Below are 23,141 nucleotides of genomic sequence, written 5' to 3'. Positions count from 1 at the left end.
GATTCATAAATAAGCGGCTAAAGTCTAGTGCTGTTGTGGATTCTGAAAGAGTCTGTCTTCAGGACTGAAACACTGATGTTACCAAAATAGTTTTAAATCAACTTCAAATAAAAGCTTCCAATGACCTGTTACCATTTCAGGTGTTGGCAGGAGCTGTTATAGTGTGACCTACAGAGACAAAAGAGTCTGTGCTGTGGAAGGTTCTTCAGTGGAGTTTGCTGGAAATTACTCACATCCCAGTGATCTGAGTGTTAGAGAAGTATTCTGGCATTATATTCAGCGTGGTAAAGTCTTCCAGGACCTGACGCAGGAAACACAGTTTACTAATCGAGTTGAATATGTGAAACAAGACAAAAGCAGCACTTTGAAAATGAAAAACCTGTCAAAGAAAGACTCTGGAAGATATCAACTTAGATTCCTTACTAATGATGGTAAAGGATTCTCTGCTGAACCTGGAGTGATTCTGAATGTTACAGGTAATGTCCTACACTGAACTGTCTCTAGTTCTGGTCTCTCTGTATCGATGTAAATCTGTTAAATCACTTTCCTTTATTTTTTGCACATTCAGATCTGCAGGTAAGAGCGAGTCGCTCTGCAGTGGCATCAGAAGGACAGACTACAGTAACGCTGAGCTGCATCACCTCCTGCACTCTGTCTAACAACCACACTTACATGTGGTACAGGAACGGACAGCCTGTTACTGACAAACTCACCAAACACAACAAGCTCTACCTGAACTCCAGTGAAGATGCAGGAAACTACTCCTGTGCTGTGAGAGGACGTGAGGATCTCCGCTCTCCTGAACTAACTGTGACATGTGAGCCACAAAACTCAGTCATTATATTAATGTATAGGGTTGTGATAGCTCAAGTTCAATCCTCAGCACTGACAGAGAGCAGCTTTTAGTCCTCAACTGCTCAGCTTTATGCTTGGATTGGATTTTTCTTCACTTGGAAGTCACTGTGGATTAAAGTATCAGCCAAATAAGTTAATGAGAAAATCCAGAGGTGTTTGTGAGACACAATGCACAGTGTAATCTTTTACACCACGCTGCTGTTGAATTCTCCATTCAGATTGTTCAGGTGTTGATTAATATTCTGTAACAGCTGTTCCAGCTGCAAAACAAATCCCAGGATTATATTAATGAACTCGTTCTGATTTCATGATCATTTCTATAGTAACAGCTCAGTCACAGGGGCTCCACGGAAACAGATTATTCAGAGTGTGTAATTGTTGATATGGTGAAGTTTTCGTCTTCAGGACAGAGACATTTGCGCTTTGTAGATTCCTGGTCACATGACAAGCTGACTTAATTTTATTAACGTCAAGTGAGATTTAAAACATGAGGCAGGTGAGGGAACGACTGGAATGACTATTTATAGGTGCTGTAAGTAATTACTGGCCGAGTGTTTTAGTATCAGAGGAATGAAACACTGACGTACACGAGTCCACATCCACAAGGTCAGTGGGGAAGCGTTCCTGTAACTCAGTACTATCCTATAGACAGCTAAATGTGAGTAATTAGGTATTTAATTATTTTATTATTACTATTTTATTTACGTTTGACCATATAAAGACCTCATCAGCATTTTTGTGAGACCCAGAATGGCCGTAACCTAAGCCCTTCACTAACTTAAGCCCTTCACTAACCTAGCCCTTCATTAGTAATCACTAGTGAAGAAGTGTCCTAGAATTTAGGGGAGAGAGCCCTCTTAAGGTGGTCTGGGCAATTCTTAGAGAAATACAGAGACGAGGTGGAAACTTTCCCTTTAAGAAATGCAGTAGAAGGCAGTTACTCCTGCTCGGTTCTCTCTCTTCCACTGTGTGAGTATTCATTAAGCCTCATCGTGTAATGGAGGGTCTCTTGATTTCAGTGTTGGGAAGTTATTTAATACAAGCTCAAAAACACACTAGAAGACACCAAATGATGTCATAGAACAATTTTCCTATAAACTGAATTGTCAAGATTATTTACAAGATCATCTTACATGAAGAAGGAAGATTTCCTGAAGAATAGAATAGTTTTATCAGAATAGAAAATAATAAATTATAACATTTTTATTTCTTAAAGAAGTCTTTGTTCATGACAACACAAACTATGTATTTATAAAATACTATAATTTCAGTCCATCACTACATACAGTACTCAGGTTTTATACACTGGTGGTGAGTCGAGTGAACCTGCTCTCTCAACGCTCAGTAATTCACTGTTTTTCTTTATTATGAGTCGCAAAGAGTTTACAAAAAAAATCCCCAAATCCAGTGACAGATTCATAAGTAAGCGCTAAAGTCTAGTGCTGTTGTGGATTCTGAAAGAGTCTCTCTTCAGGACTGAAACACTGATGTTACCAAAATAGTTTTAAATCAACTTCAAATAAAACCTTCCAATGACCTGTTACCATTTCAGGTGTTGGCCGGAGCTGTTATAATGTGACCTACAGAGACAAAAGAGTCTGTGCTTTGGAAGGGTCTTCAGTGGAGTTTGCTGGAAGTTACTCACATCACAGTGATCTGAGTGTTAGAGAAGTATTCTGGCATTATATTCAGAGTGGTAAAGACTCCAAGAACCTGAAGCAGGAAACACAGTTTACTAATCGAGTTGAATATGTGAAACAAGACAAAAGCAGCACTTTGAAAATGAAAAACCTGACAAAGAAAGACTCTGGAAGATATCAACTTAGATTCCTTACTAATGATGGTAATAGATTCTCTGCTGAACCTAGAGTGATTCTGAATGTTACAGGTAATGTCCTACACTGAACTGTCTCTAGTTCTGGTCTCTCTGTATCGATGTAAATCTGTTAAATCACTTTCCTTTATTTTTTGCACATTCAGATCTGCAGGTAAGAGCGAGTCGCTCTGCAGTGGCATCAGAAGGACAGACTACAGTAACGCTGAGCTGCATCACCTCCTGCACTCTGTCTAACAACCCCACTTACATGTGGTACAGGAACGGACAGCCTGTTACTGACAAACTCACCAAACACAACAAGCTCTACCTGATCTCCAGTGAAGATGCAGGAACGTACTCCTGTGCTGTGAGAGGAAGTGAGGATCTCCGCTCTCCTGAACTAACTGTGACATGTGAGCCACAAAACTCAGTCATTATATTAATGTATAGGGTTGTGATAGCTCAGGTTCAATCCTCAGCACTGACAGAGAGCAGCTTTTAGTCCTCAACTGCTCAGCTTTATGCTTGGATTGGATTTTTCTTCACTTGTAAGTCACTGTGGATTAAAGTATCAGCCAAATAAGTAAATGTGAAAATCCAGAGGTGTTTGTGAGACACAATGCACAGTGTAATCTTTTACACCACGCTGCTGTTGAATTCTCCATTCAGATTGTTCAGGTGTTGATTAATATTCTGTAACAGCAGTTCCAGCTGCAAAACAAATCCCAGGATTATATTAATGAACTCGTTCTGATTTCATGATCATTTCTATAGTAACAGCTCAGTCACAGGGGCTCCACGGAAACAGATTATTCAGAGTGTGTAATTGTTGATATGGTGAAGTTTTCGTCTTCAGGACAGAGACATTTGCGCTTTTTAGATTCCTGGTCACATGACAAGCTGACTTAATTTTATTAACGTCAAGTGAGATATAAAACATGAGGCAGGTGAGGGAACGACTGGAATGACTATTTATAGGTGCTGTAAGTAATTACTGGCCGAGTGTTTTAGTATCAGAGGAATGAAACACTGATGTACACGAGTCCACATCCACAAGGTCAGTGGGGAAGCGTTCCTGTAACTCAGTACTATCCTATAGACAGCTAAATGTGAGTAATTAGGTATTTAATTATTTTATTATTATTATTTTATTTACGTTTGACCATACACAGACCACATCAGCATTTTTGTGAGACCCAGAATGGCCGTAACCTAAGCCCTTCACTAACTTAAGCCCTTCACTAACCTAGCCCTTCATTAGTAATCACTAGTGAAGAAGTGTCCTAGAATTTAGGGGAGAGAGCCCTCTTAAGGTGGTCTGGGCAATTCTTAGAGAAATACAGAGACGAGGTGGAAACTTTCCCTTTAAGAAATGCAGTAGAAGGCAGTTACTCCTGCTCGGTTCTCTCTCTTCCACTGTGTGAGTATTCATTAAGCCTCATCGTGTAATGGAGGGTCTCTTGATTTCAGTGTTGGGAAGTTCTTTAATACAAGCTCAAAAACTCACTAGAAGTCACCAAATGATGTCATAGAACAATTTCCCTATAAACTGAATCGTCAAGATTATTTACAAGATCATTTTACATGAAGAAGGAAGATTTCCTGAAGAATAGAATAGTTTTATCAGAATAGAAAATAATAAATTATAACATTTTTATTTCTTAAATAAGTCTTTGTTCATGACAACACAAACTATGTATTTATAAAATACTATAATTTCTGTCCGTCACTACATACAGTACTCAGGTTTTATACACTGGTGGTGAGTCGAGTGAACCTGCTCTCTCAACTCTCAGAAATTCACTGTTTTTCTTTATTATGAGTCGCAAAGAATTTACAAAAAAAATCACCAAATCCAGTGACAGATTCATAAGTAAGCGCTAAAGTCTAGTGCTGTTGTGGATTCTGAAAGAGTCTGTCTTCAGGACTGGAACACTGATGTTACCAAAATAGTTTTAAATCAACTTCAAATAAAACCTTCCAATGACCTGTTACCATTTCAGGTGTTGGCAGGAGCTGTTGGAGTGTGACCTACAGAGACAAAAGAGTCTGTGCTGTGGAAGGGTCTTCAGTGGAGTTTGCTGGAAATTACTCACATCACAGTGATCTGAGTGTTAGAAAAGTATTCTGGCATTATATTCAGAGTGGTAAAGACTCCAAGAACCTGAAGCAGGAAACACAGTTTACTAATCGAGTTGAATATGTGAAACAAGACAAAAGCAGCACTTTGAAAATGAAAAACCTGACAAAGAAAGACTCTGGAGAATATCAACTTAAATTCTTTACTAATTATGGAAACAGATTCTCTGCTGAACCTGGAGTGATTCTGATTGTTACAGGTAATGTCCTATACTGAACTGTCTCTAGTTCTGGTCTCTCTGTATCGATGTAAATCTGTTAAATCACTTTCTTTTATTTTTTGCACATTCAGATCTGCAGGTAAGAGCGAGTCACTCTGCAGTGGCATCAGAAGGACAGACTACAGTAACGCTGAGCTGCATCACCTCCTGCACTCTGTCTAACAACCACACTTACATGTGGTACAGGAACGGACAGCCTGTTACTGACAAACTCACCAAACACATCAAGCTCTACCTGAACTGCAGTGAAGATGCAGGAAACTACTCCTGTGCTGTGAGAGGACGTGAGGATCTCCGTTCTCCTGAACTAACTGTAACATGTGAGCCACAAAACTCAGGTAGGTCGGGTTCAGTCTCAGCACTGCCTGAGAGCAGCTATCAGTCCTCAACTGCTCAGCTTTAGGCTTGGATTGGATTTTGAACACCACATGCCTTTTTGTGCTGCTCTACTCACATTAGCACAATATGTTAATAACAGCGGTGCAGAAATGTGATCAAATTGGCCTGCATTCAATCCAAATAGCAAAACAGCGTCATTAACTGGCAAATTATGCTTAGCACTGGCACACAAAATAGAGCCTCATCGTGCTCATGATTTATTTCTGAAGGGTCAGTGAATTACACAGTGTTAAAGGTCATCATGGTGGGCCTGGCTGTCTTCCTGGCAGTAACACTCCTCTCAGGAGCTCTGTGTATGTGGTATGTAAAATGTACTGAACATGTTTTAAACATAATTTACACATAAATAATCATTTGCAACTAGCATGAACATGTGCTTGATGTTTCTCAGGAAGAGGAAGTCGAGCTCAGCTAATGGCCACAGCAGCACTGGTGAGAGTGGACAGGTGAGTGTGGATGAAAGGACGGACTGTTTGATCATGTGACATGTTCATATATGAACTTTATTCTGTTCTCCCTTTCAGCGTCACTCTCCTGCTGTTTATGAAAATGTTTCAGCCTCAGACCGCAGTGGAAGAGTCGCCTCAGATGATCAGGATGACGTTCACTATGCCAGTGTTGTCTTTAAAAACTCCCACACACAGGAAGTGTCTCCGTCACCCAGACGTCGTCCAGACACCACAGAGTATGAGGATGTTCAGTACGCTGCTGTGAACGTTAGCAGGAGCACTGCTGCCATCCAGTGAGCAGATCATTATCATTACACCAACACTCACTGTGCTTCATTAAGTTCATTAAGTGACTGATTAGAAATGTAAGACATTACACTATTCTAGTCTTTAGATCACCTCTTTTTGTTCCACAGGCTTGTGGCAGACGAAGCAGCTGATGATCCGTCTCAGCTCTACAGCAAGATCCAGAAACTCCCCACTTCAGCAGTGTAGCCCATCATTAGTCCTGTGGCCTGGGATCTAAAAGCTAAAGAGGTAGCACTTCAGGTTCCTGGAAAAAAGCTGAGAGAGATGTGATAGTTCTGTCCTGTATCTCTGTTTTAACCCTCAACACTGCTTCCAAATCTAACAGGAGAAGAGGGACGGCTTCAACATTTTATTAGAGTAGAGCTAGCAGTATTATTGCTTCATCGTGTATTGTAGAGCTCTTATAATATTGTATACTCTTTGACCTTAAACATATATGTGTGTGTACAGTGGATATAAAAAGTCTAGGGTTAAAATGGCAGGTTTTGTCTGTGTTCACACTGAACTAATCACATCTCATGTTCAATAGTAATTATCATAAAGCTGCCATCAATGAAATTATTCTGATTAACCCCAATTAAAAACCAGCTGTTTCATTTTTTTTACCTATGAACATGTTTTGTTTTTTCATCATTCAGTTTTTTGTTGGTCATTTACATGACTAATGCTGCGTAGTTTGCTGATGATTTATTCAGAAATAAAATGTTCTGTAAATAAACAGTTTTTATCCTTAGCTACAATTTGACTTGCTGAATAATAAACTATGCTAGCTAGTGGAATTGATGCTAGTCTAAACTGGTATTAGCAAAGAAAACGCGCTAACTTAGTTACACATATCTAGCTTCATGTTGGCAAACCAGTGAAACTTACCTCATCATGCTTTTTCAAATTACATGGAGTTCCTGCTTTCTAGAGAGGCAAAAGAGACACTTTTAAATGGTACAGAATGTCTATGTAAGGAAGATTTTATTACCAAAAAGAATAAAAAAATTATCTTTTTAAAAGTTGACTCCAGACTGGAAGCTTCACAGAGTGATCAGTTCAACATGTTTGTCTAAAACAGTGGCCCTCAAAGTGGGGTCCGGGGATTCTCAGGGGTCTGTGAAGTATAATCAAGGGTCAGATTTTATTTTTTATTTACATTTTAAAATCCCAAGCAACCAAAAGAAAAATTAGGCTGTTATATTTATTTTTAAGTTCCTGTTGCTTTTATCCTCATTAACTGGTCACTTGAATTGAATGTATTTAATCCAACCCTCAATCCAACCCCAACTGATAGATCTGTAAATAATGTCAGATCGAATCTAATGACAACTTTAATAAAAATCTGTTCTGTTCCTTAACTTGTAGCAACTTCAGGAACAAAAAGCTCTAATATATAGTCAAAATATACAACATGGTCTCATTATGACATCACAGCAGCGTGGCTCGCAGCTACTTTTCATCCTGAGACTCACAGAGAGTGTGAGTATCTCAGTGGTTCAAAGCAACCAGAAAGCAGCATTAAAGATACAGGTACATATAGCGCGTATACACACACACACACACACACACACACACACACACACACACATTCACCTGACAGGGGTCTTCCTATAGGAGATTTGTCCTTTGCTGTGACTGCGGAGAAACATTTCTACACTGAAACACTAAAATACTATCAACATTATAGAACAAACAGCCTCAACTTATTATTGTTCATTTCATCATTATTTAAATCACATTGTCATACTTTTTGAAACATTTTGTAAAATGGCAGAAATACTCTGTTCACTTATAGTTGCAATCAAAATTATTCAGCCCCCATTTTAAATCAGGTTTAATGTCAAAATTTACAGACTTTCAGCGAACGTTTGCAACGAACAAATCAAACAAAATCAGTTGAACGAATGCTTCAGGTGGTTTCCCCAAAATCAACTGAAAACGCAACTTATAATGATTTCTCCAGTGTCAAAATTATTCAACACCTGAACATAATCCCTCACAACAGCACAAACATACAAAACAAGTGTTTTCTCAAGCACACCTGATACAACTAAACAAGGGCTTCATTAGTTGCACCAGGAGTGCTTGAGCTGGAACATATGAAATACCTGAACTGGCTAGGGGCAGAAAACATATGAAATACGAGAACTGGCTAGGGACAGAAAACATACGAAATACGAGAACTGGCTAGGGGTAGAAAACATATGACATACCTGAAATGGCTAGAGGTAGAAAACATATGAAATACCTGAACTGGCTAGAGGTAGTAAACATGAAATACGAGAACTGGCTATGGGCAGAAAACATATGAAATACGAGAACTGGCTAGGGGTAGAAAACATATGAAATACCTGAACTGGCTAGGGGCAGAAAACATGAAATACCTGAACTGTCTAGGGGATAAAAACATATGAAATACCTGAACTGGCTAGGGGTAGAAAACATGAAATACCTGAACTGGCTAGGGGCAGAAAACATGAAATATGAGAACTGGCTAGGGGTAGAAAACATGAAATACGAGAACTAGCTAGGGACAGAAAACATACGAAATACGAGAACTGGCTAGGGGTAGAAAACATATGACATACCTGAAATGGCTAGAGGTAGAAAACATATGAAATACCTGAACTGGCTAGAGGTAGAAAACATATGAAATACCTGAACTGGCTAGAGGTAGTAAACATGAAATACGAGAACTGGCTATGGGCAGAAAACATATGAAATACGAGAACTGGCTAGGGGTAGAAAACATATGAAATACCTGAACTGGCTAGGGGTAGAAAACATGAAATACCTGAACTGGCTGGAGTAGAAAACATGAAATACCTGATCTGGCTAGGGGTAGAAAACATATGAAATACCTGAACTGGCTGGGGGTAGAAAACATATGAAATACCTGAAAGGCTAGAGGTAGAAAAAATGAAATACCTGAAATGGCTAGGGGTAGAAAACGTCGGGGTTACGCATGTAACCCTGTTCCCTGAGAAGGGAACGAGACTGAGAAGGGAACTTGCGTGCATGACCGGTATCTGAAGCTTGTTTAAAATCATGCCTCTACTTATAAGCATGTCATGATCAGGTGACGTGGCAATTAAGCACGTCGCATGATATATATATATATATATATATATATATATATATATATATATATATATATATGGCACCTGTGTACCACGCCGCCAGCCTCTATTATCTGAAACGAAGACGCAATTCACAGGCCTGCCCTGGTGTGACAGAGCTATGTAACGTCTCGTTCCCCTTCTCAGGGAACAGGGTTACATGCATAACCCCGACGTTCCCTTTCAAAGGGAACTTCGACGTTGCATTTAGCATAACAGTATGGCAACAGGAATACCCACTCCGTTATACCGAAGGTACGGCCTGTTCGAAAAAGACCCAAGCCTGAGGGTCACTGCAAGACACTCGAGCCCGGGGTGGAATGAATATCCAGGCAGTAATAACGAATGGATGTGTGTGGCGTAGACCATGTGGAGAGACCGCGTGCCTTGTAAGCCATAGAGATTGCTTCCACTATCCAATTAGAGATGCGCTGCTTTGTCACAGCATCACCTTTACTATCGCTGCCAAAGCAGACCAGCAGCTGCTCTGACTTACGCCACTGGCTGGAGCAGTGTACGTAAGTACAGAGAGCCCTTACTGGACACAGCAGGTGCATCCTCTCTCGTTCTGGTGTGAGGAATGGAGGAGGGCAGAAAGCCTGCAACACCACAGGGTGGGCAGCCGATGTAGGCACTTTAGGAATATAATCCGGCCTAGGATACAGGAAGGCCTTGGCTAATCCAGGGGAAAAGTCAAGGCAGGAAGGGGCAACTGAGAGAGCTTGTAGACCTCCCACTCGCTTGAGAGATGTCAGGCCCAGTAGAAGAGCTACCTTTAGAGTCAGAAGCTTCTCAGAGGCTGACTCTAAGGACTCAAATGGGGCCCCTGACAGACCTTCCAAGACCACGGAAAGGTCCCAGGAAGGTATGTGCGGCCTGCAGATGGGCCTCAGCCATCTGACAGCACGCATGAACCTCAAAGTTAGAGGATGTTGCCCCACAGAGGCTCCATCAACCGGGGCATGGCTGGCCGAAACAGCAGCCACGTACCCCTGATTGTAGAAGGAGCCAACCCTGCTGAGAAACGTTCTTGTAAGAACTCCAGGACTGTAGCTATTACGCAGTTCACTGGGTCTAACTGATGTTCCTCACACTACAAGACAAAAAGCCGCCACTTGAGCGCATACAATATCCTTGTGGTTGGTGCTCTAGCGTTTAACATGGTCTCTACAACCTCAGTTGTGAGACCCGAATCTATGAGCTGGTGCCCCTCAGGGGCCAAACCCACAGTTTCCATAGTTCTGGCTGAGGGTGATAAATCAGCCCTCCGGCTTGAGACAGTAAATCCCAGAGGATGGAAATCTCCCAAGGAGTACCGTCGAGCAGGGAAATGATCTCCAAGAACCATATTCGAGCTGGCCAATAAGGTGCTACTAACAGTAGACGTAGATGGTCTTGGCGAACGTTTGCTAGAACTTGTGGGAGCACAGCGATCGGGGGAAAAGCATATAGACGTGACGTCCATGGCGTCCAGCCCCAGTGGTGCAGGAGGAGTGAGGGCAAACCACAGCGGGCAGTGTGTTGTCTCCTCGGAGGTGAACACATCCACTTCTGCTTGTCCAATCCTCCATCATATGGACTCCACCACTTGAGGATGGATCCTCCAACCCCCGGGCCTCAGCCCCTGCCTCGACAGGATGTCTGCCCCTACATTCCGCCTGCCCGGAATGTAGATTGCACTCACTGACAAGAACTTTACCTCTGCCCAGAGAAGGATTAGTTGCGCCTGCCTGAACAAGGGGTGTGAACGTAACCCTCCCTGGTGGTTGATATATGAGACCACCACTGTGTTGTCTGACACAACTAGCACATGGTGACCTCTCAACTGAGGAAGAAAGAATTTCAGTGCTAGGAATACTCTGTTACGCCACGGCGAACTCGCGGCTGCAGTTCACAACGTGTAGTGCTGCCCACGGATATGGCGGAAGAGGACTACACTTCCCAGCCATGCCCGCACTCGAGTTCGCCGGAGTTCTGATTATGAACACCTGCACTACATCTAAAGTTATAAAAGGGCCTCATTAACGTCAGCCACTTGCGAAGTAACCACTCAGCAGCCTCGTCTCTGTTTGTTTACCAAGCCTTATTGTTAAATACGTTTACCTGGTTGTCGATATCCGCTTGTCCCTAGACTACGCTTTTGCCTATGCCCCGTATAACCTGATTACCTGTATTATCCTGACTCTGATCTCGTTCCGTGTTCCGTCTGTTTTCCGTCCCACCTTATCTCAATAGCCAGTCCGCGTTTGTCTCCGCCAACGTGTCGCAACAGTAACATCACTAGTAAGCACTTGGACAAAGGTTTCTTAAAGACTGAGTGAAAGTGTTTTAATAACACACGCTGTCCGTTCTTGAACCAGATGTAAGTGGGGTTGTTAGACAGAGTGCAGGAGGTGTTACAGCTCAGCTTTTACTCCAGTCTGATACTGTAACCTTCATATCTGCAAGTATTAAACTAGGTTTGTTATTATTTATCTATTTAATTAAAATGGACTTAAATTAATGTTTAATTGTGTGTTATTACCTATGATGGACAGAGACAGAGTGAAGTTTAAAGTGAATTCTTATACACAGCATGAGAGTGACCCTTGACCTGCACTGACACTACTGTCATACTGTAAGTGAGGCGTTTCCCCTCATCATCAGCAGAGGCAGCACACTCCTGAATTCTACAGCAATCTCTGACACTTTCGGGCCACTTCCTGATTTCTGTTATATTAAACTGTCTGAGAGGACACACAAACACACAAATACACACACACACATGCACACACATGCACACACGCAAACACGCACACACACAAGGTGTATTCAACACGCTATACTATATGACTCATGCACTGACCAGCAAGAGCGTAACCACAGCGTAACCACTGCTGCTGCTGTCCTCAGTCATAAATAGCACTCCAGCCAAGAACGTGGGAAAATAACCATAGAAACAGAACTCAACACTGAAACAGTTCATACTTCACACATCTGGGTTTACAGAATTAAGAGAATAAATAAACTCACACAGATAAAGAAGGTGCAGGATGTTATTATATTCTATAATATATGTGCTATTTTACTCGTCTTCTTGTGTACAGAAACCCCAGTACAGCCAGAGAGACAGTGTTGTGTTCTTAAACTAAATAATGAAAGTGAATTAAAGTCTCAGCTAAATTAATAAAAGTATGAGAAATATTATGTGGAGATGAATTTAAAGGGAGAAAGGCCTGGAGGAGAATGTAAAGCTCCACTCAGTGTGTATTTCAGCTCTTTTGTTGATGAGCTGCCCAATGCAGATGAAAAAAATGTCAATTATCATCATGTATAGTGTACAGGAGTGTGTGACTGCTGTGTTTTTTTAATTCAATACTAAAATTGATAGTGTGTGTATAACGGGACTCTTTAAGTGAAGGTCACACTCAGAAAAAAAAGGAAGGAAACAAACTTCTTTTTCATCTTCAGCTACTTACCCACCCACCCACCATCACACACACACACACACACACACACACACACACACCCCGTCATCACACCACTGCACATTTCCACTAAGTTAGAACATTATTAAGAGGAGACCCGAGAGGACGTAAGAAAAAACTCTCTTTATGATTATGTTCACATTAGTAAATTTGTATATTACCGTAAATACGAATTTTAACAGAACATATATATTAATATACAACGGGCACACCTATGCATATTGATATCGATTGTGTTTATAGTGATCTCCCAGTTAAACAGTTAAAGGATTGTGTTTTTCAGGGCTCTAAGTGGAACTATGGACGTTGGATCCAGAAAGCTGCTGCTGCTGATCCTGTTGTTGAATATTACAGGTAGGGTTGCTGTATTTGTTGAGTATTAAGACGAACCTGTCTCTGCTACATGGAATATGTTAGCTGTGGGCTTTTCCTAACAGGCCTAAACTAAACAACTCCAGATACAAAATGAATGGACATGAAAAACTCCTAATGTTGTAACAGATTCCAGGTTATCAAAAGGCCATAAACTGTGCTAAATCAGCATTTACTTCTGTGTGGTAGAACCAGCTTGCTTTATTTTCGAGATATTGTCGCTTGTTTAACAGCTTCATGCTGGTGGCAACATTAAACGCTAATGCTACAGTAGTGATGAATGTGTCGGCTGATCTGAGAACAGTTTTGCAGTTTATTTTGTAATGTTTCAGGCCAGGATGTGAACTGGGGAAGCTGCTCTTAGAGCAGAACAGTTTAAAGGCTCTTGTTCTCTAGAGTTTTATTAAAGTTGTTCAGTGAATTTAACAAAACTGATTGAAACAGTGGAACATGCAGTAATGTAAATCCACACAAAAGTGTTACTCTGAGTGTATGAGCTGATCCAACTTAGTGTCACGTATCGTGACGTAACGGAGATAAGGTAGGATGCAATCACAGTATGACAGTTTTTATTTAAGAGAGAAACAGGCAGACAAATCCAAACAGTAATCCAAAACGTAATCCAGTAACATGCAAAGGTCAGGCAATCGGCAAACAGGCATACACAGGGTTAAGCATGAACCAAGGTCGTGGTCACGAAAAACAGGGTCGATAAACAAAACAAGAAGCATGAACGAGGGACTGGGAGCGGATAACCCAGCGTGAACTAACTCTAACAAGGAACGTGACTATGACTATTTCTAATATACAAACTAATCTAACAGACTATGACTATGACTATCGCATTAAACACATCTACTCTATTCTAGTCTAATAATCCGCATTGAGTGTTGTGAGGCATGCAGTATATATGATGACATGATTACCCTCGCAACTGCTAACAGCTGAGGGTAATCCGGACACACGTGACATGACAACCAATGACAGGACGGGGAGGAGACATGCCATAAACAATAACAAAAGCACATGTTGAAATGTCACTGCTGTCAACATTGGAAAAGCAGGTGGTCGCGCATTCGCGCTTAGAGCACACTGCTTCAACGGGGAATCATGACAGAACCCCCCCCCCAAAGGCACCCCTCCTGGAGTGCCCCGAGACATCCAACTTCTTTGGTGGCCCTGACTACCTGGGCAGAATGTCCCAAGCAGATCCAGGCCACCGCACAGTGTTCTTGGCGGAGCAGGGAAACAAAGCACTGTACTCAGCAGAGCAGGGAAGCAGGGTGACATCCTCGGTGGAGCAGGGAAGCAGAGCGACATTCACAGCGGGGCAGACAGGCTGAGCGACGTTCTCGGCGGAGCAGGAAAGCAGAGCGACGTCCTCGGCTGAACAGGGGAACAGAGCGCTGTACTCAGCAGAGCAGGGAAGCAGGGTGATGTCCTCGTCGTAGCATGAAAGTGGAGCGACGTCCCCGGCTGAACAGGTAGGCAGAGCGACGACCACAGCCGGGCAGACAGGCTGAGCGACATCCTCGGCGGAGCATGAAAGTGGAGTGGCGTCCTCGTCGGAGCAGGAAAGCGAAGTGACGTCCTCGGTGGAGCAGGGAAATAGAGCGATGTCCTCGGTGGAGCAGGGAGGCTGAACGACGACCTCAGCTGAACAGGGAGGCTGAATGACAACCACAGCTGAACAGGAAGGCTGAGTGACGACCACAGCTGAGCAAGGAGGCTGCAGCTCTGGAGTTGAGATCTCCTCGTAGATCTCAGGCTGGGGCTCTGAGGTCACCAGGTGAACCCTGGGCATGGGCAGAACTTGGGCGGCCGTGTCGGTAGACTCGGCGTGAGCAGAACTTGTCTGTGCGTGTCTGCAGACTCGGGCGTGAGCAGAACTTGGCTGTGTGTTTCGGCAGACTCGGGCATAAGCAGAACTTGCCTGTGCGTGTCGGCAGACTCGGGCGTGAGCAGAACTTGGCTGTGCGTGTCAGCAGACTGGGGCTTTGGCAGAACTTGGCTGTGTGTATCAACAGACTTGGGCGTGAGCAGAACTTGGCTGTGCGTGTCAGCAGACTCGGGCGTGAGCTGCACTTGGTCAGCAGGTTTGGACGAGCATGACTTGGTTAGCAGACTTGGACATGAGCATGACTTGGTCAACTGGGTCAGCAGGCATGGACGTGAACAGAACTTGGTTAACAGGCTTGGGTGTGCGCAGAGCTTGGTTGTTCATGTTAACATCAACTCGGTGGCTCATCCGCTCATATTGCATGTGGAATGGAAGATCAGCACTGTTCGCCACATTAACTCCCTTCAACAGCTCATCCAAGTTGTAGCTCTGCCCTGGTTCTCCAAACTCCCTCAGAAACAGGTCCGAGAACTGCCTAGTGTCCTCCAGTGCCCGGAGTCTCATGGCTGCTACTCGCTGTGCCCACTTGCGAGCGGGGCCAAAAAATCAGGACATCATGAACTTAATCCATTGTATCTCCCTTGGCTTCGGGTCAAACAGGCTTGAGAAGTAACTCTGGCAGTCAATCATAAAATAGTCCGGATAACCAAAGAAGCCATCATACCGATCGGGAAGGACCATGAAAGTCCATTGCAAAAACTGCATAGAATCCAAGGCGGGGATGATTGGCGTGGACTTCCGGATTCTGTGTTCTCTTCGTTCTCGTGCTGCATCTATTGCAAGGCGGAATATTCTGTCACGTATCATGTCACGGGAGTCATGATACTTAGTTTTAGAGCAAACTGATTCTTTACCACTGATCTGAGACCAGATATACAGAGCCCTCCACTAATATTGGCACCCTTGGTAAATATAAGCAAATAATGCTGTTTCTGTCTTTATTTTCTTAACCTTTTGATCTTTTGTTTAAAAAATTCACAAAAATTATCTGCTGTCATGGATATCAAACACTTGCAAACAAAAACACAGGTTTATATAAAAAAAATAGTTAAATATAGGGGTGCAACAATTATTGGCACAGTTTTAGTCAATACTTTGTGCTGCCTCCCTTTGCCAAGATAACAGCTCCGAGTCTTCTCCTATAAATCCTGATGAGGTTGGAGAATACATGGTGAGGGATCTGAGACCATTCCTCCATACAGAGTCTCTCCAGATCCTTCACATTTCGAGGTCCATGCTGGTGGACTCTCCTCTTCAGTTCACCCCACAGGTTTTCTATGGGGTTCAGGTGAGGGGACTGGGATGGTCATGGCAGGACCTTGATTTTGTGGTCAGTAAAAGATTTCTGTGTTGATTTTGTTGTATGTTTTGGATCATTGTCCTGCTGGAAGATCCAACTACGGCCAAGTTGAAGCTTTCTGGTAGAAGCAGTCAGGTTTTCATTTACTGTATATATTTGAATGTACTGTACTATATTTGAAAGAGTCCATGATGCCATGTATCCTAAACAAAATGTCCAGGTCCTCTGGCAGAAAAACAGCCCCAAGACATTAAAGAGCCACCTCCATATTTAACTTGGGCATGAGGTACTTTTCCATATGGCACCAAAACCACCTCTGGTGTTTATTACCAAAAAGTTCTATTTTGGTTTCATCTGACCATAGAACCCGATCCCATTTGAAGTTCCAGTAGTGTCTGGCAAGCTGAAGATGTTCGAGTTTGTTTTTGGATGAGGAGTAGAGGCTTTTTTCTTCAAACCCTTCCAAACAGCTTGTGGTGATGTAGGTGACTTCGGATTGTAGTTTTGGAGACTTTCTGACCCCAAGACGCAACTAACTTCTGCAATTCTCCAGCTGTGATCCTTGGATATTTTTTATCCACTCGAACCGTCCTCTTCACAGCGCGTTGAGACAATATAGACATACGTCCAATTCCAGGTTGATTCATAACATTTCCAGTTGACTGGAACTTCTTAATTATTGCCCTGATGGTGGAAATGGGCGTTTTCAATGCTTGTGCTGTTTTCTTATAGACACTTCCCATTATAAGAAGCTCAACAGCCTTTTGCCACACATCACAGCTATATTCCTTGATCTAACCAATTGTTATGAATGACTAAAGGAATTTGGCCTACTGTATGTGTTACCTCACATTTATACTCCTGTGAAACAGGAAGTCATGGTTAAACAATTTCCTGTTCCTAGTCACCCAGGTGTATTAAAGAAATGTGAAATATCTATGGAAATACATGTCAAATATGTTTCTCATATGAATTCATAGGGGTGCCAATAATTGGTGCACACCTATATTTAAGTACAGATATTTTTTGATAAACCCATGTTGTGTTTATAATTGTTTTATATCCATGGGAGCAGAGTATTTTTGTGAAACGTTTGAATTTATCAAAAGGTTAAACAATAAAGACAATTTTAAACAGCCTTCTTTTCTCATATTTACCAAGGGTGCCAATATTAGTGGAGGGTACTGCACATTTATGCATTTTACATGTATGGCCTTTGGCAGACACTTTTATCCAGAGCGACTTACATTTATTTCATTTATACAACTGAGTAGTTAAGGGTTAACGACCTTGCTTAAGGGCCCAGTAGTGGCAGGTCGGCAGTGATAGGATTTGAAGGCACCTCCACATTGGGGGTTCAATTCACACCTCCGCCCTGTGTGTGCAGAGTCTGCACGCTCTCTCCGTGCTTTGGTAGTTTTCTCTGGGTATTCGGGCACCAGGCTCCCTGCTACCCTGTGTAGGATAAACGGTACAGAAAATTGATGTATGGATGGATGTTAAGATTTATGTCTTGAGACAGACATCGAGACAAAGGAACATGAGGGTATAAATAGATGAACTGATCAAGGGTGGAAATAAGAACAGGTGTACACAAATTAAAGACATTCTTTACTAAGGAATCAAGCAGAACGAGCCACACTGGGAAATGCACTGTGCGCTGAGGGGAATCATGACAGAACCCTCCTTAATGCATGGCTGAGGAATGACAAATGTAAAACAAGATGTACTGGACCTCGTCGAAAGTCCACCATGAGGCAGGCATTGCCTGGGAAGAGCAACTTCCTGTACTAAGGTGGAGCAAAGAGCAAACATCTCCTTGCTCGTGTCAGGAGATGCACAACCTCAGAGAAGCCAGGAGGTGGAGCGACGTCCTCAGAGAAGCCAAGAAGTGCCGCCAAGACAACATCTTTGCTAAAGCCACGAGGTGAAGTGACATACACTGAGAAGCCTGAAGGAGGAGTCACCTCCTCAACAACAAGTGGAACACTGTCCTTCACAAAACTTGGAGGTCCGGGTCATCGGCCTTGGGCAGAACCGGACATGTTTTTTACGCTGGCCGCAGGACACTGCTCACGCACACTAATAATTAGAATGAAGGATTCTGAGTAGACTATAGTATGAATAGCTTATGTTGTTCAATATTGCTTTTATTTATAATTCACTGTTAGCTCATAAACACAAAGACTTTATTAACACTTTTATGTGCATGAACATCAATAGCATTGATCACTGTTTTTTTTTTTTTGTCCAGGTGTTTTAACTGTACTTGACATTTAAATACTTAATCAGGACTTTTAGCAATATTGAGAAATCAGTGTTGTAATGTGTAGTGGTAAAATTCTTCATTTAATCTTAAACAACAGCATCACAGAGACAGTGTAACAGGCTGAACTCCACAATGATCAGAAAGCAGGCAGGACAAATCCAGAGAACAGTCAGAACTAGGCAGGAGTCAGAAACATGGCAAGGCATCCAGAAAATACCAGCTCAGACCTTAGACAACAGGAGATCTCAGTAATGACAATGAGTATGAAAGTGTTTTATATAATCTGTGAAGAGGAAATGGCAATGACAAGTGAAGAAGTGTCATAGAATTCAGGAGAGGGAGCCCTCTGGTGGTGGTGTGGGGTTTGATCCTGATCTCTGTATATATGTGTGTGTGTGTGTGTGTGTGTGTGTGTGTGTGTGTGTGTGTGTGTGTGTGTGTGTGTGTGTGTGTGTGTGTGTAGCCTCTTCCCCTTTCTCCCCCAAAAGCATGATTATTTGTTATAAAGTTGTTTATTTTCCTATAACAGCACATGCCAGTGTTTTATTCCTGTGTGTCACTCCCTCACGAGCCTCTATTTCTTTTCTTTCTCGTTAGTTAATAACTTAATAAGACAAAACCTCCGCTTGTTATTTTACTGAGAAACTACAATGCTGTGTCTGAAAACATCATCTTCAAAGTTCCAGCTTTACCTCTGACTATTACAAAGTGTGCACACTGATGACTTCTTCCAAAAATGATCAATAAATGTCCTGATCAACAGTTTCACTCATTTTATAATGTGTTAATGTGGAGCGCCTGTGAGAGTTTTTATTAAAGAAACAATCACATATTAGAAGGAGTGCATTAACATAAACCTGATTTAGCTTACAGCTGGAGCTACTGTCAGTGCTGCTGTTAGAGAAAATGAACCAGATTCAAGGATCCAGCTGTGCTTGTGGTAAAAGTCTGATTAAAAGTCTGATCACAATAAGAAGCTTCTCTATTTCTTAAAGGAAACTGTGATCATTACAAATATGAAGCTGTTTTATTGTCTTTTAATATCTGATGTTAACAATTCAGTTTCAGTATCAGGTATCCAGCACATGAAGGTGTCATGCCATCCTGAGAAGATCTGTGCTCTGAGGGAGTCATCTGTGACCCTGACGTGCTCTTACTCAAATATCATCATCATCACTGGCTTCTGGTTCAGCCTAAAGGACAAAGCTAAATGGAGGAAGGAGGAACATCCAGAGGATTTAGCTTTAGACTCAGACTATGCAGGACGTGTGAGCTACACAGAGATGACAAACTTCCGCTCAACTCTTACAATAACAGACCTGAGAGAGAGAGACTCAGGGGAATATCGCCTCGTGTTCATTACGGATAAAGGAGAGAAATATCTGAGCTCAGCTGGAGTTACTCTAACAGTTACAGGTAACAGAGCAGCTAGTCTGTAATAACCTGTGCTGTTATACACGTCTGTGTTCAAACATTCACCTTCATCTTCATTTAGACCTGCAGGTGACCCACAACTCCCTACAACAAACTCTCACCTGCCGCACTTCCTGTACTCTGACCTTTACTGTTCACCGGTACTTCTGGTACAAGAATGGACAATACTTAGAGAAATACAAAGACAACGTGAGAACTTTCCCTTTAAGTAAAGCTGAAGAAGGCAGTTACTCCTGCTCTGTTGAAGGCTATGGTAGTATTCTCTCTCTTCCAGTGTGTGAGTATTCATTTGGCTTCATGATGTAATGGAGGGTCTCTTGATTTCAGATGATCATTTCTATCTATCACTACACATTCAGGTTTTATACACTGGTGGTGCGTCGAGTGAAGCTGCTCTCTCAACTCTCAGAAATTCTCTGTTTTTCTTTATTATAAGTGATCTAAAATAATCAGTCAAATCTAGTCTCTCTTCAGGACTGAAACACTGATGTTACCAAAATAGTTTTAAATCAACTTCAAATAAAATCTTCCAATGACCTGTTACCATTTCAGGTGTTGGCAGGAGCTGTTATAGTGTGACCTACAGAGACAAAAGAGTCTGTGCTGTGGAAGGGTCTTCAGTGGAGTTTGCTGGAAGTTACTCACATCCCAGTGATCTGAGTGTTAGTGAAGTATTCTGGCATTATTTTCAGCGTGGTAAAGTCTTCCAGGACCTGAAGCAGGAAACACAGTTTACTAATCGAGTTGAATATGTGAAACAAGACAAAAGCAGCACATTGAAAATGAAAAACCTGACAAAGAAAGACTCTGGAGAATATCGCCTTAGATTCCTTATCGATGGTGAAGGATTCTCTGGTAGACCTGGAGTGGTTCTGAGTGTTACAGGTAATGTCCTACACTGAACTGTCTCTAGTTCTGGTCTCTCTGTATCGATGTAAATCTGTTAAATCACTTTCCTTTATTTTTTGCACATTCAGATCTGCAGGTAAGAGTGAGTCGCTCTGCAGTGGCATCAGAAGGACAGACTACAGTAACGCTGAGCTGCATCACCTCCTGCACTCTGTCTAACAACCCCACTTACATGTGGTACAAGAACGGACAGCCTGTTACTGACAAACTCACCAAACACAACAAGCTCTACCTGATCTCCAGTGAAGATGCAGGAAACTACTCCTGTGCTGTGAGAGGACGTGAGGATCTCCGTTCTCCTGAACTAACTGTGACATGTGAGCCACAAAACTCAGGTAGGTCGGGTTCAGTCTCAGCACTGCCTGAGAGAAGCTATCAGTCCTCAACTGCTCAGCTTTATGCTTGGATTGGATTTTGAACACCACATGCCTTTTTGTGCTCCTCTACTCACATTAGCACAATATGTTAATAACAACGGTGCAGAAATGTGATCAAACTGGCCTGCATTCAATCCAAATAGCAAAACAGCGTCATTAACTGGCAAAATATGCTTAGCACTGGCACACAAAATAGAGCCTCATCATGCTCATGATTTATGATTTATTTCTTAAGGGTCAGAGAATTACACAGTGTTAAAGGTCATCATGGTGGGCCTGGCTGTCTTCCTGGCAGTAACACTCCTCTCAGGCGCTCTGTGGATGTGGTATGTAAAATGTACTGAATATGTTTTTAACATAATTTACATATAAATAATCATTTGCAACTAACATGAACATGTGCTTGTTGTTTCTCAGGAAGAGGAAGTCGAGCTCAGCTAATGGCCACAGCAGCACTGGTGAGAGTGGACAGGTGAGTGTGGATGAAAGGAGGGACTGTTTGATCATGTGACATGTTCATATATGAACTTTATTCTGTTCTCCCTTTCAGCGTCACTCTCCTGCTGTTTATGAAAATGTTTCAGCCTCAGACCGCAGTGGAAGAGTCGCCTCTGATGATCAGGATGACGTTCACTATGCCAGTGTTGTCTTTAAAAACTCCCACACACAGGAAATGTCTCCGTCACCCAGACGTCCTCCAGACACCACAGAGGACGAGGATGTTCAGTACGCTGCTGTGAACGTTAGCAGGAGCACTGCTGCCATCCAGTGAGCAGATCATTATCATTACACCAACACTCACTGTGCTTCATTAAGATCATTAAGTGACTGATTAGAAATGTAAGACATTACACTATTCTAGTCTTTAGATCACCTCTTTTTGTTCCACAGGCTTGTAGCAGACGAAGCGGCTGATGATCCGTCTCAGCTCTACAGCAAGATCCAGAAACTCCCCACTTCAGCAGTGTAGCCCATCATTAGTCCTGTGGCCTGGGATCTAAAAGCTAAAGAGGTAGCACTTCAGGTTCCTGGAAAAAAGCTGAGAGAGATGTGATAGTTCTGTCCTGATTCTCTGTTTTAACCCTCAACACTGCTTCCAAATCTAACAGGAGAAGAGGGACGGCTTTAACATTTTATTAGAGTACAGCTAGCAGTATTAATGCTTCAGTGGTATATTGTAGTACTCTTATAATATTGTATACTCTTTGATCTTAAACATATATATGTGTGTACAGTGGATATAAAAAGTCTAGGGTTAAAATGGTAGGTTTTGTCTGTGTTCAGACTGAACTAATCACATCCAATCTTATGTTCAATAGTAATTATCATAAAGCTGCCATCAATGAAATTATTCTGATTAACCCCAATTAAAGACCAGCTGTTTCTGTAGGATTTTCTTCACATCTTCATGGTTTCCGACTGCTGTTTACAAAACTGTTTACAAAACATTAGATATACCATGGAAGCACGGTGGTGGGAGCATCATGCTTTAGGGCTACTTTTCTTCAGTCAGAACAGTAGGATTTATGAAGGTGGAGGGAATCATTAATGCTACAAATACCGGCCAATTTTAGTATAAATCTTCAGGTGTCTGCTAGTAAGCTGAAGATGAAAAGAAATCTCACTTTTCAGCACGACAATGACCCAAAACATACATCCAAATCAACTAAAGAATGGCTTAACCAAAAGATCATCAATGTTTTTAAATGACCTAGTCAGAACCCAGACCAATCTGTGGGGTGACCTGAAAAGAGCCCAGGAGAAGCCCTTACAATGTGATGGATCTAGAACGTTTTTGCTAGAAAGAGTGGGAAGTAAAGA

The 23,141-nt window shown here is 42.2% G+C and overlaps 3 protein-coding genes and 1 long non-coding RNA gene across 5 annotated transcripts; all 4 read left to right on the top strand.

Moving 5' to 3' along the window:
• The first annotated feature begins 8 nt into the window (after nt 1-8).
• LOC128629248 (sialoadhesin-like) lies at nt 9-906 on the top strand. Its single transcript, XM_053676452.1, has 2 exons — nt 9-476; nt 569-906. The coding sequence occupies exons 1-2, from the start codon at nt 371-373 to the stop codon at nt 904-906; spliced, it is 444 nt and encodes a 147-aa protein (XP_053532427.1). The 5' UTR covers nt 9-370.
• Nucleotides 907-1,807: 901 nt separating this feature from the next.
• Nucleotides 1,808-3,057, top strand: LOC128629265 (uncharacterized). The gene is made up of 3 exons (XR_008393590.1): nt 1,808-1,824; nt 2,408-2,743; nt 2,836-3,057. It is a non-coding gene; the product is annotated as an uncharacterized LOC128629265 (long non-coding RNA).
• A 2,051-nt stretch (nt 3,058-5,108) lies between these two features.
• LOC124626077 (uncharacterized) lies at nt 5,109-7,149 on the top strand. Its single transcript, XM_053676517.1, has 5 exons — nt 5,109-5,369; nt 5,640-5,730; nt 5,822-5,876; nt 5,955-6,172; nt 6,296-7,149. Exons 1-5 carry the CDS (start codon nt 5,207-5,209, stop codon nt 6,372-6,374), a joined length of 606 nt encoding a protein of 201 aa, XP_053532492.1. The 5' UTR covers nt 5,109-5,206; the 3' UTR covers nt 6,375-7,149.
• A 5,597-nt stretch (nt 7,150-12,746) lies between these two features.
• Nucleotides 12,747-23,141, top strand: LOC128628725 (sialoadhesin-like). 2 transcript variants are annotated; one of them, XM_053676515.1, is made up of 10 exons: nt 12,747-12,866; nt 13,043-13,113; nt 19,663-20,016; nt 20,096-20,311; nt 20,587-20,919; nt 21,012-21,278; nt 21,556-21,646; nt 21,738-21,792; nt 21,871-22,088; nt 22,212-23,141. In XM_053676515.1, exons 2-10 carry the CDS (start codon nt 13,059-13,061, stop codon nt 22,288-22,290), a joined length of 1,668 nt encoding a protein of 555 aa, XP_053532490.1. In that variant the 5' UTR covers nt 12,747-12,866; nt 13,043-13,058; the 3' UTR covers nt 22,291-23,141. The 2 variants fall into 2 exon arrangements, with proteins under 2 accessions (XP_053532490.1, XP_053532491.1); XM_053676516.1 differs by having other exon boundaries at nt 12,748-12,866; nt 21,012-21,260.

This window comes from Ictalurus punctatus, chromosome 27, assembly GCF_001660625.3.
Source record: "Ictalurus punctatus breed USDA103 chromosome 27, Coco_2.0, whole genome shotgun sequence".
Lineage (NCBI taxonomy): Eukaryota > Metazoa > Chordata > Actinopteri > Siluriformes > Ictaluridae > Ictalurus > Ictalurus punctatus.
The sequence above is the reverse complement of the archived record's forward strand: the minus strand, read 5'-3'. Positions and strand labels throughout refer to the sequence as shown.